This window comes from Dipodomys merriami, unplaced genomic scaffold (assembly GCF_024711535.1).
Source record: "Dipodomys merriami isolate MVZ:Mamm:240054 unplaced genomic scaffold, mDipMer1.0.p SCAF_4, whole genome shotgun sequence".
In the NCBI taxonomy this organism is placed as follows: Eukaryota; Metazoa; Chordata; class Mammalia; order Rodentia; family Heteromyidae; genus Dipodomys; species Dipodomys merriami.
The window spans coordinates 76188952-76206769 of NW_027205603.1; the positions used below are offsets into that span (position 1 = coordinate 76188952).

At 38.7% G+C, this 17818-nt stretch overlaps 1 protein-coding gene across 1 annotated transcript in view; it reads right to left on the bottom strand.

Moving 5' to 3' along the window:
- Window positions 1–17818, bottom strand: part of Eif3h (eukaryotic translation initiation factor 3 subunit H) — a 95275-nt gene that overhangs the window by 67266 nt on the left and 10191 nt on the right. Inside the window, exon 2 of the mRNA XM_069991295.1 lies at window positions 1098–1254. Within this exon, the coding sequence (XP_069847396.1) occupies window positions 1098–1254 (157 nt within the window). The remainder of the gene's footprint in view (window positions 1–1097; window positions 1255–17818) is intronic.

The window sequence follows — 17818 nt, forward strand, 5'->3', positions numbered from 1 at the left end:
GGCATATATGTAAACGTTTATATGTCTATGTAAACATATAAACAAATACACAGAGGGTATAGTACCATTTGTGGACTGTTCACTAGGAAGGGAGTTTATCTTTGAAGATGAGAAGGAGATTACCATACTACAAAGCACAATCACATCTCCAAATAAGAAAAGGCCTAAGGTAATCAATTTTATTAGATATATCTTCATTTTCCAAAATTTATGGAGGCACTATGAAATTAAAGTGATTCAGATTAATGTGACAAACTCCACTGGCACGCTAATAATGTGACAACAGTCTCCCAATAATAATCATCAAAAGTTACCTTGAAAGCCAAGGGTGGTAGATCATGGTTATAATCTTTGCTACTAAGGAGGCTGAGATCTGAGGATTAAGGTTTGAAGCTAGCCTAGGCAGAAAAGCCCATGAAACTCTTACCCCCCAATTAACAACCAAAAAGCCAGAAATGGAACTGTGGCTCAAATGGTAGAATGCTATCCTTTAGCATAAAAGCTTAAAGGTAGCACCCAGGCTCTGAACTCAAGCCCCAAAATCAGTATCAATTTTTTTTTTCAAGTTACATTGAGGGGCCAGGCGTCGGTGGCTCATGTGTATAATCCTAGCTACTCAGGAAGCTGAGATCTGAGGATCAAAGTTCAAAGCCAGCCCAGGCAGGAAAGTCCATGAGACTCTAAAAAACAGAAGTAGCACTGTGGCTCTAGCAGTAGAGCGCTCACCTTGAGCTGAAGAGCTGAGGGACAGCACCCAGGCAGAGCTGAAGCCCCATGACCAACCAAAAAAAAAAGAAAAAAAAAGACAAAAAGAAAGTTACATTCAGGGGTTTGGGATGGTAACTTAGTGGTAGAGTGTTTGCCTTGCATGCACGAGGCCCTGGGTGCAATTCCTCAGCACTACATAAGGAGGAAAAGCCAGAAGTGGCACTGTGGCTCAAGTGGCAGAGCGCTAGCCTTGAGCTGAAGAGCTGAGGGACAGTGCACAGGCCCAGAGATCAGGCCCCATGACCAACCAAAAAAAAAAAAAAAAAAGTTACATTGAGAAACATGTACTATATGTACCATAAAGACACACTGGAGATCAATACCCTTACCTTCATCAAAGTCAGCATCATCCTCTGTGTGCTGGGGGAATGGAAAGCAGTTGGTAATTTCAAGCCTGTCTTCTACAACAAGGCCCAAAAGCACTCCTTGAACAACCTCAGTTCCTTGTCCTTCTTCTTGATAATGTTTGATTATCTTTAATACTACCTAAAATAAACAGAAAAAGGAGCTTAAAACCTCCCTAGTTTATATTTCCCTTGTTTCAAAAAGATACACATTAGTGTATACAAAACTACATAGCAGAACTAAGCAAATATCTACACATTATTCCTTTAACCTCACAGAAATAAGGCTCATGTACGGTTCCTGGATACTTAACCCTACTAATGAGATCAGTAACCACTATTAAAATAAAAGTAAACAAGAGATGCTAAAAGACAAATAGACAAAATGCAGAACTGATTCACAGAAGGCTCATTCCTACATATGCAAAAAATACTTATGACTAAAATTTGGCAGAGTTAACAAACCAGGTCAAAAATACTTTTATTGAAATTTTTAAATTAATATATTTTTAAACAAGTTGAAGTTCAAAATGAAAAATGAGTATCTTTTCTCAGTAATACTTAACTGTTCTATTTGATATTCTATGACAGAAAATTTACCAGAAGTAGTACCCAATGGAGATAAGGAAGCATAGTGGTTTGATTATCTGCCTAATAAAAACAACCTGTATTAGAATATACACACAAAGAAAAGGACAATTTTTAGAGAGTAAGTTTAAAATCTGTAGGTGAGCACTATTTTAAGATCAATTAATTCAAATCTCTCTCAAGGAAAGACACTCACAAAGATCATCTTCCAAACAGTGAAGGGAATTAGTCTTACTTTGAAAGACAAATCTGGGGACCATCAGTGTTAATCTGAATAAAGAAACTTCAAACTAAAAGATAAGTTCTCTCTAGAATTCAAAACCATACAAAATGAAACTCATTAAAAAAATCTATTAAGATAATTTCCAACTCTAACATTTATGATCTTGATATTTTAATAATCTGATTAAATAAGGCACTCATTAAAAAACTCCTATCAAAACTAAGGTGATTATTTATTTTGACATTTTATGGTCTTCCTAATTTCCTACATATTTTTCATTTTGTATTGTTGTGACAGAATACTTGAAAAAAGGAAGAAGAAGATTAACTTTGGGTTATAATTTCATGATTGGCTCCATTGTTTCTTGGCTATGGTGACGCAGAGCATCATGATAGAAGGTGTAGTAGAGCAGAGGTACACACATCATAACAACTGAGACACAGAGGGAGACAGAGGTTCCAGGGATAAGAACATACCCCCAAATTACCTACTTCCTCCAACAAGGCCACACTTCCAAAAGTTTCTACCACTTCCCAATAACACCATCAAATTATGAATCCATCACGCAATAAATACACTTGATAATGTCAGAGCCCTAATGATCCAATCATTGACTAGATGCACATTGGCTTGCATCATAGCTTTTAACAACACAAGCCTTTGGGGAACACTTCATATCCAAACCTTAATAATATTAAACTCTAAAAAATTTAATTCAGAAAAACTGTGTAGTGGAAATGCTTTACAAACTTCATATTAAACATCTTTCAAAAGCAAAAAAAAAAGTCCTCATGCTGTATACATGTGTAGAAATGTCACCCATGAGATAAAATACTCCTTGTAGCACTAATAAAATTTTAAAAATTGTAAAAAAGAAACAAAAAATTGAAACCAGAACTAATATTTTTATAGTTCTACAATACTGAGCTATATATGCTTAAAAATTTTAATAAATTGCTACTATCTGTGATACATAATACATGTTCTGCTTATTGTTTCAAAAGAGATGATTGCCAGGTACCAATGGCTCACATCTACAATCCTAGCTACTGAGGAGGCTGAGATTTGAAGATTACAGTTCAAACCTAGCCCAGGGAAACAAAGTCCCTGAGACTCTTATCTCCAATTAGCCACCAAAAAGCTGCAAGTGGAAGCTGAGGGACAGTACCCAGGCCCTGAGTTCAAAGCCCAAGTGCAGTTTAAAAAAAAAAAAAAAGATGAAGCTACGTTACGGTGGATGTTGGTGGCAATTCTGGCTTCTTAGGAGGCTGAGATCTGAGTATCATGGTTCAAAGACAGTTCAGGTAGTAAAGTCCATGAGACTCTCTTAATCTTCAATTAACCACCAGAAGTGGAGCAAGGAGAGGGGAGAGAAGGGGAGGGGAGGGGGGGGAGAGAGGGAGGGAGGGAGAGAGGGGGGGAAGGGAGGGAGGGAGGGCAGGAGGGAGGGAGGGAGGGAGGGAGGGAAGAAAGAAGGAAGGAAGGAAGGAAGGAAGGAAGAAAAGAAAGAGAGACAGAGAGGAAGGAAGGAAGGAAGGAAGGAAGAAAGAAAGAAAGAAAGAAAGAAAGAAAGAAAGAAAGAAAGAAAGAAAGAAAGAAAGAAAGAAAGAAAGAAAGAAAGAAAGAAAGAAAGAAGAGAAGGGAGGGAGGGAGGGAGGGAGGGAGGAAAGAAGGGAGGGAGGGATGTTCACTAACACTCAATACCACATCTCCAGCATTTAGGCATATAAAATAGTATGCCCAAGGAATGAATGATAAACACTTTCAATCATATGAGAAAAGAATAAACATTGTAGTATCATATCTGAGATGAGTAACATTTAATTCTTACCACTCTTCGTAGAAGAGTGCTACAAAGGAGCTGAGACTTGACTTCTGAGTAGGGACTTTTAGTTACTTCACAATGACTGAGTAACTTTAGGTGCTCCAAACATGTTTATTGCAAGGTTGAATATACCGGATGCAGTGTCAACAGCTCTAGCTGAAGCCCTTACATGTAGGGTTGCAGAACAAACTCTTCATACAAGGAGTAGGAAAAGCTTAGTGGTAGGGCTACAAAGCCCAATAGCAAGTGACTGTCAGGGAACAGTGCTAAGGGCCAAACTGCTGTTTCCTGGTCCTTGAAAATCAACTAACTGCCAGTAGTTCCAAGAATGCAACACATCCTTTAGTCTTCTGCAAAACCAGTCTCTTAAGTCGCAAGATGGTAGTAATAGTCCCTAACAAAAGTACTGTTTTTCAGTCTTGCTCACCAGTCTCTTCTTCCTCTCCAACCAACCACACATTCTGTCCAAAAAAGTGTTAATACATATTTAATTAATCCTATTTATTGATGTCATGCTCCCTGATCTTAAAAATGTGATAGCTCTCCAAAAACAGAAGCATACTTACTCCTAATGAAATCTCTTGTTTATAGGTGTCACAAATGACCCCACACACTCAAGAGCCCTACAGGTACAAAATAACCAGAGGAGTTTTTTCAGATAATAGAAGAGTCTTGACACTAGATACATGTTACAGTCATCCTAAGAGCTTTAAGAGAGATGCACGGGTGAATGAACCCATACCCTGAATTTAGAGCTAAATGATCTGGTTTGGGTGTTGGGCTTGGGGGTGGGGGTTCCTTTATGTTTTTAGGTTCTCAAGATGATTGTACTTCATTCTAACTTTTAATGAAATCTTATGGCTCAGCCTTCCTTTGTTGTTTTGCTTTCTTTTACTGTAACTCCACAGCTTATTGCAATGCATGCTTCTGACCAAACCTCCAAATTTCTTTCCTGTTTTAAGACTTCCAGGGTTGCTAAAAAGTGAGGATAGTGAGTAACACTGACTCAAAAGTCAACATTTATAAAAGCAAAAACATCACCCCTGATTAGGGAATTCATCCCTACTTGGAAGAATTTCTCCAGTATAGAATTGAGAGTTAAAGGAACACTAGAAATTCTTAGTAGAAGCAATTAATATTTCTGGAGCAAATAAGACTTAAGTATTATGACTTCTCCCCAAGACACATCAACTAGTACTGACTAGGTTTTCTTAATTGTATAAATTAGTGGGGAAGTGAGGATTCTTGTATAAATCATGCCTCAAGTAAACTAGCCAGCAAAAACCTAAACTACCAAATTTTCCAGCACTTCCTGAAAATGTCACATTCACAGTCTGACTGATTAAACTATTTGATTTCCTCATATATTATGTTGTCTGTATAGGTCAGTCTCTACAACCATCTCACAGATTCTGAGATTTGCATTCTCTCAAGTTGGGCAAGAAATTCCAACCTTAAATATAGTAAACAGTTATCTCTTCTACTGAAATTACCCTAAAAGGAACTGTTGTTTATTATTTAGTACAGATTATGTGAAAAAGCAAAGCTAATTACCTTGTATAAACAAAATATACAATAGTATTGCTTTAAGTATCTGGCCTTAAAGAAATATAAAAAGCTAGCTTTGCCTCAAAGTCTAAAACCAACAAAGGATCTAATTTCTAAGACACAAATATTCTCATCACAGAGTAAAATATAAATGCCATTTAAAATATCCACATAAATTCATCATGCAAGGTAGTACAACTAAAATTTGAAGAGTTAATAAAGATGACTAAAATCTCCAACCCTTCCTAAAAGGGAAGAAGTCAAAAACTGTATATCTTCCTGTGGCAATTCTATTGAAAACTTGCATTTTATAATGGCAAATAGGTTACTGTCATCAAAATACAAATTACGCTTCTTTGATAAACTCTTATTTTTGTCAAATATGCTATGTGCAAAATAAAATAGTAATGACAGAAATAAATACAATCTTTCTACACAGAATCTCTTATGCTCAACTTTATTCACTCATGTTGATATTGACTGCCAGTCTCTTCTATACCCTGAGAATGTGAAACTAAATCAAACACATAAAGCCTATATAGTTTCAGGGAATCCATATTTTTAGGAGTCTCAAACAGTTTCTCTTTGCTCTTACATACCACACCTGATACCACATGGGGTTTTTTTTCCCCAAATACCAAGCAATTTTTTCCAATTCTTTAAACAGCTGAATCTCAGAATTTAATTCTATTCTTACACTATCTAGCTGACATTAGTGTCAGACCCCAAAAGTTAGTTAAGAGCTCATCCACACAATACTGCTCCCATTGAGATGCCAATTACAAATCCAGGCCACTGATACTTCTGACCATCTAGCTCTAAACAGGGGCTCCCAAGGGTACCTTTCTCCAGTTTAACAATTTGCTAGAATGGCTCATTGAACTTAACAAAACATATTACTTAGCATTTATAAATGGAAACAAAAATTCAGGCAAAGAAATACACAGTACGGGCAAAATACAGTGGAGGATCAGTTTCTCTGGGTCTGACACCCCTAAACATTCAAAATCCCAGCACTCAACAAAGCTAACAAAGTTATTCAAGTTTTCATAGACTTTTAATAGATTATTATCTTGTCTACCCACCTCCATCACAGAATTCATGAAGCAACAAAAATTCACTAATCATTTGGTCTTTCTAGTGACCAACCACATTCTAAGTTATCTCACTAACATAAACTGTTGACTTGATCAAAATAGTTTATTATGAAGAGCCATTCCTATCAATCAAAAAATTCTAAGGAGCTATGTAACAGTAAGTGGAAGAAAGGGCCAAATATATCCCACACTGTACCACAGGGCTCTTTCCTTCACGAAGCAAAAGCAGGGAGAGTGAAAGACGGGGTGACATTGACCAAAATGAAGTGTACTCATCTGACCTATATAGCTGTTAACCTCTCTGAATATCTTTATAATAATAAAAATTAAAATTAAAAAAATCTTTAAAACCACTGAAAGTCCCAAGGAACTATATTATGCTGAAAACTACTTATCAAAAATTAAAATTTGGGGGCTGGGAAGGTGGCTCAGTGGTAGAGTGCTTGCCTTGCATGCATGAGGCCCTGGGTTCGATTCCTCAGCACCACATAAACAGAAAAGGCAGGAAGTGGCACTGTGGCTCAAGTGGTAGAGCACTAGCCTTAAGTTGAGGATCTAAGGGACAGTGCCCAAGCCCAGAGACACACCAAAAAAAAAAAAAGGGGGGACTGGGAATGTGGCTTAGTGGTAGAGTGTTTGCCTAGCATGAATGAAGGCCCAGGTTCAATTCCTCAGTGCCACATAAACAGAAAACGCCAAAGGTGGCACTGTGGCTCAAGTGGGAGAGCACTAGCCTTGAGCACAGAGAGGCTCAAGTACAGTGCCCAGGCCCGAGTTCAAACTCCAGGACCAGCAAAAACTAAATAAATAAATTTTTGCTGGATGCCAACAGCTCATGCCTGTATCCTACTTAGGAGGCTGAGATGCGGTTCAAAGCCAGTTCAAAAAGTAAAATCCCAGGGCTGGGAAGGTGGCTCAGTGGTAGAGCACTTGCCTTGCATGCCTGAGGCCCTGGGTTCAATTCCTCAGCACCACATAAGCAAAAAGAAAAAAGCCGGAAGTGGCGCTGTGGCTCAAGTGGTAGAGCGCTAGCCTTGAGCTGAAGAGCTGAGGGACAGCGCCCAGGCCCAGAGTTCAGGCCCCACGCCCGGACCCAAAAAAAAAAAAAAAAAAGTAAAATCCCTAAGACCCTTGCTAACAATTAACTACCAAAAAACCAGAAGTGGAGCAGTAACTCAAGTGGTAGAGCACTAGCCTTGAATACAAAAGTTCAGGGACAGCAAGCAGCCTAATCCTGAACTGAAGCCTCAGGACTCAAAATAATTATAATAATAATAATAACAACTAAAGAATTAAATTTTTTATTTCTCTTAAAAATAAAACATTACATGCTAACATAAACTACATTTTCTTTTTGAAAAATAGCTACTTTCCAAAACAAAAGTATTTAATCAGGGCCTCAAAATGAGTTTCACACTTTTTAGAAATTTACATTTTTCAGAAACATTTTAATCAAAACAGAAGAATTACATTGTTTCACATTTTCATAAATCTTTTTAATATTTGATTTAATGGAATACAGATGGGTTATCAGATCTGCTTTTGCATTCAATCTTTTATGGTACCACACATCACTGAGCATCTGGAAACCTCTACAAAGGCTGGTGAAAGAATGAGTAAATCTGGCAAATAATATGTATGCATTATTATGAAAATAGTTTTGACTTGGAGACACTAAAAGAATGTGTATGATACTCAGACTTTAAGAGCTGCTATACAAAATGACAATTTAAAAAAGGTGATGTGGTTACAGACTGGAAAGAATGAAGAGAAAGGAGTACCATGAAAGACAGGGAGGCAATTCTCAGTAAGGGGACCCAAGAAGGAGCTCTTAGACATGAGAAAGAAGAGTAAGCCATTATCCTTATGAAGATCTAGGGAAAGATAATACTAATAAGACCCACCTCTCAGCCAAACATACAAACAAACTCAGAGTGAAGGGGTGGAAAAGGATCTACCAATCAAACGCCCCCAGCAAGAAAGCAGGTGTAGCTATCCTGATATCTGACAAAATAAACTTTTCATTAAAATCAGTACAGAAAGACAAGGATGGACACTACATATTAATAAAGGGAACAATCCAAGAGGAGGATATAACCATCATCAACTTATATGCCCCAAATATTGGTGCACCCAGATATGTCAAACAAATGCTCTCAAACTTACAGAATAAAATAGATCCCAATACGATAATACTAGGAGACTTTAACACACCACTCTCACCAAAGGACAGGTCTACCAACCAGAGGATTGGCAAAGAGGCTACCGAATTAAGAGAGGCCATACTTCAAGCGGAATTAACTGACATCTACCGAGTATTTCACCCTAAAACAACACAGTACACATTCTTCTCAGCAGCTCACGGAACTTTCTCCAAAATAGACCATATCATAGTTCATGCAAGGAACTTAAGCAAATACAAAGGGATCGACATAATCCCCTGTATCCTATCTGACCACAGTGGAATCAAGCTAGCTCTCAATAACAAAGCATACCGCAGAAATTTCTCTAATACATGGAAATTGAACAGCACACTCCTTAACAATGCCTGGATAACAGAAGAGATCAGAGAAGAAATAAAGCATTTCCTACAACTCAATGAAAATGAAAACACCTCACAAAGAAACTGGTGGGACACAGCAAAAGCAGTCCTGAGGGGCAAATTTATTGCCCTCAGTGCCCACATCAAGAGAATGGAGACAGACCAAGTAAATAATCTCATGTTGCAATTAAAACAGCTAGAAAAACAAGAAAAAATGGGACCTAAAGCTACTAGACGAAGCCAGATAACCAAATTAAAAGCAGAGATTAACCAATTAGAAAATCAGAAAACCATAACCAAAATAAACCAAACAAAAAGCTGGTTCTTTGAAAAAATAAACAAAATTGATGGCCCATTGGCTAGATTAATTAAAAAAAGAAGAGAGGAAACCCATATTAATAGGATTAGGGATGCCACGGGAAACTACACAACACGTACCCAAGATATCCAAACAATTCTAACAGACTACTTTCAAAAGCTATACTCTCTAAAGGAAGAAAATCGGGCAGAAATGGATGCATTTTTAGAGAAATACAAGTTGCCCAAACTGAGCAAAGAAGAAGTTAACCAATTAAATAAGCCAATATCCTATAATGAGATACAGGAAGCTATCAAAAGTCTTCCAACAAAAAAAAGTCCAGGACCAGATGGATTCACAGCAGAATTCTATAAGACCTTTAAACAAGAACTAATACCCATACTTCTCAAGCTCTTCAGAGAAACAGAGAAGGAGGGAGCTATCCCAAACTCATTCTACGAAGCCATTATCACACTCATCCCCAAACCAGGCAAACACCCAACCAAAAAGGAGAATTACAGGCCAATCTCCTTGATGAACACAGATGCAAAGATCCTTAACAAGATTCTAGCTAACAGAATCCAGAAACACATAAAAAAAATAATTCACTATGACCAGGTAGGCTTCATCCCAGAGACACAGGGATGGTTTAACATATGTAAGTCAATAAATGTAATCCAACATATCAACAGAGCCAAGGTTAAGAATCACATGATTATCGCTACAGATGCAGAAAAGGCCTTTGACAAAATTCAACATTCATTCATGCTAAAAGCTCTGGAGAAAATAGGAATAGAAGGAACATTTCTAAAAACAATAAAAGCCATTTATGACCAACCAATAGCCAATATTATACTTAATGGGGAAAAGCTACAACCAATTCTCCTAAAATCAGGAACAAGGCAAGGATGCCCACTGTCTCCACTCCTCTTCAATATAGTCCTAGAACCCTTAGCCAGGGCAATAAGGCAAGAAAAAGACATTAAAGGGATCCGCATAGGGAAAGAAGAAGTTAAACTATCCCTTTTTGCAGACGACATGATACTATACCTCCACGATCCCAAAAACTCCATCCCCAAACTCTTAGAAATCATAAATCACTTCGGCAAAATAGCAGGATACAAAATAAACCCACAAAAATCAGTTGCCTTCCTATACACTGATAATGTACAGGAAGAGAGGGAAATAAAGGGAGCAACCCCATTCACAATAACCTCCCGAAAAATAAAATATTTAGGAATTAACCTAACCAAAGATGTAAAAGAACTATTTAATGAGAACTATAAAAAGTTAAAGAAAGAAATTGCAGAAGACACTAGGAAATGGAAAGACCTCCCATGCTCCTGGATAGGCCGACTTAATATAGTAAAGATGGTAATACTTCCAAAACTAATATACAAATTCAATGCAATTCCTATTAAAATCCCAATGACGTACATCACTGAAATACAGAAAACAGTCCAAAAATTCATATGGAACAACAAAAGACCTAGAATAGCCAAAACAATTCTAGGGGATAAAGACAATATGGGAGGGCTATCCATGCCGAACTTCAAACTCTACTACAGAGCTATAATAACAAAGACAGCATGGTACTGGCACAAAAACAGACCCGAAGAACAATGGAACAGAATAGAAGATCCAGAAATAAATCCACAGGCCTACAGCCAGCTGATATTCGACAAAGGAGCCAAAGACATACAATGGAAGAAACACAGCCTCTTCAACCGCTGGTGCTGGGAAAACTCGGCAGCCACATGCAGAAAAATAAAAATGGACCCCAGCCTATCACCATGCACCAACATCAACTCAAAATGGATTAAAGACCTTAACATTAAACTTGAATCTCTGAAACTACTGCAGGACAGAGTAGGAGAGACACTTGAACTAATAGGCACAGGAAGGAACTTCCTGAACAGAGTCCCAGGGTCACAACAAATTGGAGAGAGACTCGACAAATGGGACTACCTTAAAATAAAAAGCTTCTGCACAGATAAAGCTATCGCAACCAAGCTAGAAAGACAACCAACTAATTGGGAAAAAATATTTACCAGCAATATATCAGACAAGGGGTTAACATCCTGTATATACAGGGAACTCAAGAAACTAATCCCTCCCAAACCTAACAAACCAATCACTAAATGGGCAAGGGAACTAAAGAGGGACTTCTCAAATGAAGAAATAAAAATGGCAAAGAAACACATGAGGAAATGTTCATCATCCCTGGTGGTGAAGGAAATGCAAATAAAGACAACCCTGAGATACCACCTTACCCCAGTCAGAATGTCCCACATCCACAAATCAGCCAACGACAAATGCTGGAGGGGATGTGGAGAACGAGGAACGCTATTACACTGCTGGTGGGAATGTACACTCATACAACCACTTTGGAAAGCAGTCTGGAGGGTCCTTAGAAAGCTAAAGATTGACCTCCCTTACGACCCAGTCATACCACTTCTAGGCATCTACCCTGAACAACAGGAACCAATATACAAGGACACGTGCACCTCCATGTTTATTGCAGCACTGTTCGCAATAGCTAAGATATGGAAACAACCTAGATGCCCCACCACAGATGAATGGATCCAAAAATTGTGGTATCTATACACAATGGAATATTATGCAGCCATTAGAAATGACAAAATAATGGCATTTGCAGGGAAATGGATGGAGCTAGAAGGAATCATGTTGAGCGAGGTAAGCCAAGAACGAAGAGACAAACAGTACATGGTCTCCCTGATAAGTGGATGCTAAATCCAAAATGTTAGGTGATATGACAAAACTAACAGGACTTAAGAAACAAAGAACTCCCACTCATCTGGATGAACCACTACCAAATATCCCCATGCTGCTGATCACATATATGGTATATAACATGTGAGCACCGTTATATATTACAGACTGTGATAGACAATTTGCTCCAGGAAAGTTAGAATGAACTTGTGACTTTAAATGAGCATCATTATTCCACAATACTGTGAATTTCTGGAAATTAAGTAATCACTTAATCACAATCAAAAAAAAAAAAAAAAAAGAACCTTGGGGAAGGGAGGGAGGGAGGGGATGGTAGGGGGAAAACAATGGAGGGGCTAACAATGTTCAAGAGGAAGTGTACTCATTACCTCACTCATGTAACTGTAACCCTCTGTATAGTATCTTTACAATAAAAAAATTTTAAAAAAAGATAATACTAATAAACATTATTTCAAAAGATGTCAAACCTTTTAAATTAAATGCTAATTTCATAAAGTATATGAGTTGTATTTTAATAGGAATAGGCCTAAGACGAAGACTAAGAGTGGTACACATTTCCTTTTTCTTTTCTAAAATAATAAGTAACAGTAACAAGAAAGCCAATCTACCAGCAGAATCAGCTGTATTTTAAAGTAACATTACAGGGGCTGGGAAGGTGGCTCAGTGGTAGAGCCTTGCATGCATGAGGCCCTGGGTTCGATTCCTCAGCACCACATAAGCAAAAAGAAAAAAGCCGGAAGTGGCGCTGTGGCTCAAGTGGTAGAGCACTAGCCTTGAGCTGAAGAGCTGAGGGACAGTGCCCACGCCACAGTTCAGGCCCCACGACTGGACCAAAAACAAAACAAAAAAAAAAAAAAAACCATTACACAATTCAAGACTACCAATTTCTGTATGCAAGTATATAATTATCACAATGAAAAACCTTACATTCAATGAAAAACCTCTTACATTATTGAAGTATGCTAACTAAAAAAGAAAAAGAAAAAAAGTATTTTTACACATCCCCTACAGCTCTGCCATATACTCCAAGAAAATATCCTTTTCTTTCATTCTGTTTTGTTCTGTCACCATACTGGGACCTGAATTCAACCATGTGTTCAACTAGTTTTCTCAGCAGGTACTCTACCACTTGAGCCATCTCTCCAGACCAGCTTTTTGCTAGTTTTTCTGGTTCTTTTCTGAACTGACTTTCAACCAAAATCCTATGGATCTCACTCAGCCTGCTGAGTAACTAATGAGCTATGTGAACTCAAGCTTACTTTCTGTTCTTCAGGATAAATGTCATCAGCTGTAGGGTCATCAGTTGTAGGGCTTGAACTCAGGGACTGGCACTGTCCTTGAGCCTCTTTGTGCTTAAGACTCACCCTCTACTAGTTGAGCCACAGCACCACTTCCAGCTTTTGAGTGGTTAATTGGAGACACAGTAATTAATTGGAGGTAGAAGTCTTACAGGGACTTTTCTGCCAGGTTGGCTTCAAACTGTGATCCTCAGATCTCAGCCTCCTGAGTGCTAGGATTACAGGCATGAGCCCCCAGCACCCAGCAAGTAAAACATTTTAATCAAAACAGAAGAATTACATTTTTATAAATGTTTCATGTATTTTTGACAGAATGCTTTGTAATCTTGAGTTGCATTATGAAATATTTGTATTTTATTTCAATATACAAACTTATGACAATAAATCATTTTTAAAAAGTTACCAACTGTGTACATGGTAAGCCCATTTTTTAATATTTATTTTTATCATTAGCTGCACAAAGAGGTTTCAATTGCAGAAGTCAAGTTACAAGTACAATGCATCAATACACTTTCATCATTGTCCCCTACCTTTCCCCCATTTCACCCCTACCTTCAAGTTACATAGTTCAGTTTTTACATAATGCATATTGAATTTAATCAACCTTCCTCCCTCTATTCATGTGCCCCCCCCCTAAGAACATCTTTCAGCTTCCTGGTTGGTTTTCATTTTGTTAAACAGTTCATTAATTGTTCATACAAGTTATACCATTGGATCCCTCCTCTAAGTATAATATCCTTTAGTCAATTTGTTTGCATGTATATTCATATAACCCTGTGTATGACATGATATATGTTTTGTATTTTAGTAATTTGTATTTTAGCAGTTAAGTAGATTTAAAAGGACAAAAAAAAAAAAAAAAAAACCAGGTGCCAGTGGTTCATGCCTATAATCCTAGCTACTCAGGAGGCTGAGATCTAAAGACCATAGTTCAAAATCAGCCTACGAAGAGCAGAAGTAAAGGCTGAGAGTTTTATCTCCAATTAACCACCAGAAAACCAGGAGTGGCGCTGTGGCTCAAGTGGTAAAGTGCTAGCCTTGAGATGAAGACTCAGGGACAGTGCCCAGGCCCAGAGTTCCAGCCTCATGACAGACCAAAACAAACAAACAAAAAAAAAGGACAAAAAAAAAATGAAAAATACAAGCATGTTCTAAGTCAAAGAGCATCTGTTGACTTTAAACTGTTGGTGTGGTTAGTCTTCAACTCTATTCAGACATCACCAAACACACTTCTACAAATTACCCGATGATCATTGTTTAAGAGGCAGCTTTTGGGTATTAAGTCTACTTTCCAACAACTGGAGAGTAGTGTTTAGAAGCCTTACTTGTGCCCAAATAAATCAACAAGCTTTCTCTACTTACTAACATGAATATGCACCAGGAAAAGCAGACTTCCTGTCTCAGTAATGAACACAAAGATCTGCTGAAAAATTCACTAAAGTAATTAGGGATAGTTCAAAATGTTTAGAACTGGGCTGGGAAGGTGGCTCAGTGGTAAAGCACTTGCCTTGCATGCTTGTGGGCCTGGGTTCGATTCCTCAGCACCCATAAGCAAAAAAAAAAAAAAAAAGCTGGAAGTGGCGCTGTGGCTCAAGTGGCAGAGCGCTAGCCTTGAGCTGAAGAGCTGAGGGACAGCGCCCAGGCTCAGAGTTCATGCCCACAACCGGACCAAAAAAAAAACAAAACAACAAAAAAAAAATGTTTAGAACTATAGAATCTACCATTTCAAACCTAAAAGCTGAACTCATTGGGAGAACTGAGGCTGCAACCTGAACTATACAGTTAAAAAATAACAAATTCTGAATTACTTACTTTTCTTTCTGGACATCTAACAGAAAAAAGGGGGGAGGGGGGAGAAAATTGGAAAACCAAAAGCTAGCCAGGTAGAGTGGCTCACACCTGTAATTCTAGGTACTTGGAAAGAAGAAACCAAAAAGACTCTGGGTTGAGGGCAGTCCAGACAAAGAAGTCATAAGACTCCCCTCCCCATCTTTTTTTTTCTTTTATTTTATGATTACTAAGCAGTTGTACAAAAGGGTTACAATACCATATGTCAGGGTATGAGTGTAATGCTTCTTGGTCAATGTCACCCTTCCTTTGTTTTCCCCCATTTTCCTCCTCTAGTCTCTACCCTCAAATTACATTAGTTCAATGTTTACATAATGTACACTGAACACAATGCCTGCATTTCTCATCCTCTTCTGTCCATTACTATGCCTTCCCTTTGTCCATCCCACAAAACATGGAATCTATAAGCAGTACATTAACTGTTCAGAGAAGTTAAGCCTTCAGATTCCTCCTCTAAATATATCCTCCCTCAGTCTGTTTGTGTGTAAACACATTGAGCCTTGTAAATGTTACCATGCTTTGCTGTATTATACATCTAGTTTCCACATGTAAGAGAAAACATGCATCTGTCTGTCACCACGAGCCTGGCTTACTTCACTTAACATGGTTGTTGTAGTTAACAAGACACCCCCTCACCCCATCATATTAACCAATAAAAGCTGAGTGAGGCAGTACATACCTGTTGTACCTGAAGTGCTAAGAAGGATCATGGTGCAGGTCAGCAGGGGCACAGACTTAACAAGCCTAGCACCCATGACTCACACCTATAATCCTAGCTCCTCAGCACACTGAATCTGATAATCAGGTTCAAAGCCAGCCCACACAGTGAAATGCCCTCAACTCTTAAATACAATTAACCAGTAAAAAGCTTTAAGTGGAGGGGTGGCTCAAATGGCAGAATACCAGCTATGAGGAAGAGTTAAGAAAGATCATGAGGCCGGTGCCAGTAGCTCAGTAGCTCACGTCTGTAATCCTAGCCATTCAGGAGGCTGAGACCTGAGGATCACGTTTGAAAGCCAGCCCAGGCAGGATCCGTGAGCCTCTTATATTCGATAAACCACCAGAAAACCGGAAGTGGTGCTGTGGCTCAAGCGGTAGAGAGCTCGCCTTGTGCTGAAGAGCTGAGGGATGGTGCCCAAACTCAGATTCAAGCCCCACGACAGACCAAAAGGAAAAAAGAAAAGAAAAGAGAAAGATCATGAGGCCCTAAATTGAAGCTCCAGTACTGCCACAACACACTCACATGCTCACACACACACATACAAACACAATCTACTAGAAAAATAACTCAAGCAAAATGGGCTTCAGGGTGTGGTTCAAGTGGCAGAACATCTACCTACCAACAGCAAGTACAAGGCCCTCATCTCAAATCCCAGTGAAGCTAACACAAAAATTAAAACATAAAAATAAAACCACAAAGAAAAAAGAAAAAGTGGGAAGGTGGCTCAGTAGTAGAGTGCTTGCCTTGCATGCATGAGGCCCTGGGCTTGATTCCTCAGCACCACATAAGCAGAAAAAAAAATCCGGAAGTGGTGCTGTGGCTCAAGTGGTAGAGCGCTAGCATTGAGCTGAAGAGCTGAGGGACAGCACCCAGAGTTCGGGCCCACAACTGGACCCCCCCAAAAAAATAAAAATAAAAATATAAACCCTAGCCAGAGGGGCTGGGAAGATGGCTCAGTGGTAGAGCGCTTGCCTTGCATGCCTGAGGCCCTGGGTTCGATTCCTCAGAACCACATAAGCAAAATGAAAAAAGCCGGAAGTGGCGCTGTGGCTCAAGTGGTAGAGCTCTAGCCTTGAGCTGAAGAGCTGAGGGATAGCGCCCAAGCCCAGAGTTCAGGCCCCACGACCGGACCCAAAAAAAAAAAAAAAACAACCCTAGCCAGAGTAAAACTGTTTAAGAAAGAAAAAAGAAAAAGTTGAAGGTATTGAAATGTTTTATCATGATTCACACCTATAATCGTAATTACTCAGAAAGCTAGGATCTAGAGGATCTAGTTTGAAGGCAGACAGGCAGAAAAGTCCACAAGAAAACATTTCCAAATGAACCATCAAAAAGCAGAACAAGAAGCATTGCTCAAGTGGGAGAGCATTGGCCAAGCAAACAAGACAAGACAGTGCAAAGCCATTTCAGGTTTGAGCTGAGTTCAAATTCCAGTTCCAGTGAAACAAATCACAAAAGGGGAAAAAAAAAACCTAATGTAAAAATTAAGTAAATCTAGTGCTAGCTAATGATCATAGTGCTAAGTATCAATGCATTAAATATTACACTGGTGACAGAAAACCATTAGAAAGTTGAAGAAGCAAGGTTCACTCCAAGAGTGTGTGTGTGTTTTATTTTAGTCTGTAATAAAATAGTAAAGCCCAAACTGAACTAAAAGAAGTTTAAAAAAAATTAATAACCTGGCAGGGCGCCAGTGGCCCATGCTTGTAATCATAGCTACTCAGGAGGCTGAGATCTGAGGATCACGGTTCAAAGCCAGCCCGGGCAGGAAAAGTCCAAAAGACTGTTATCTCCAATAAACCACTAGAAAAAAAAGACTGTTATCTCCAATAAACCACTAGAAAACCTGAAGTGGTGCTGTGGCTCAAGCAGTAGAGTGCTCGCCTTGAACTGAAGAGTGCAGGGACAGCGTCCAAGCCCAGAGTTCAAGCCCCACCATCGACAAAAAAAAAAAACTATACTCT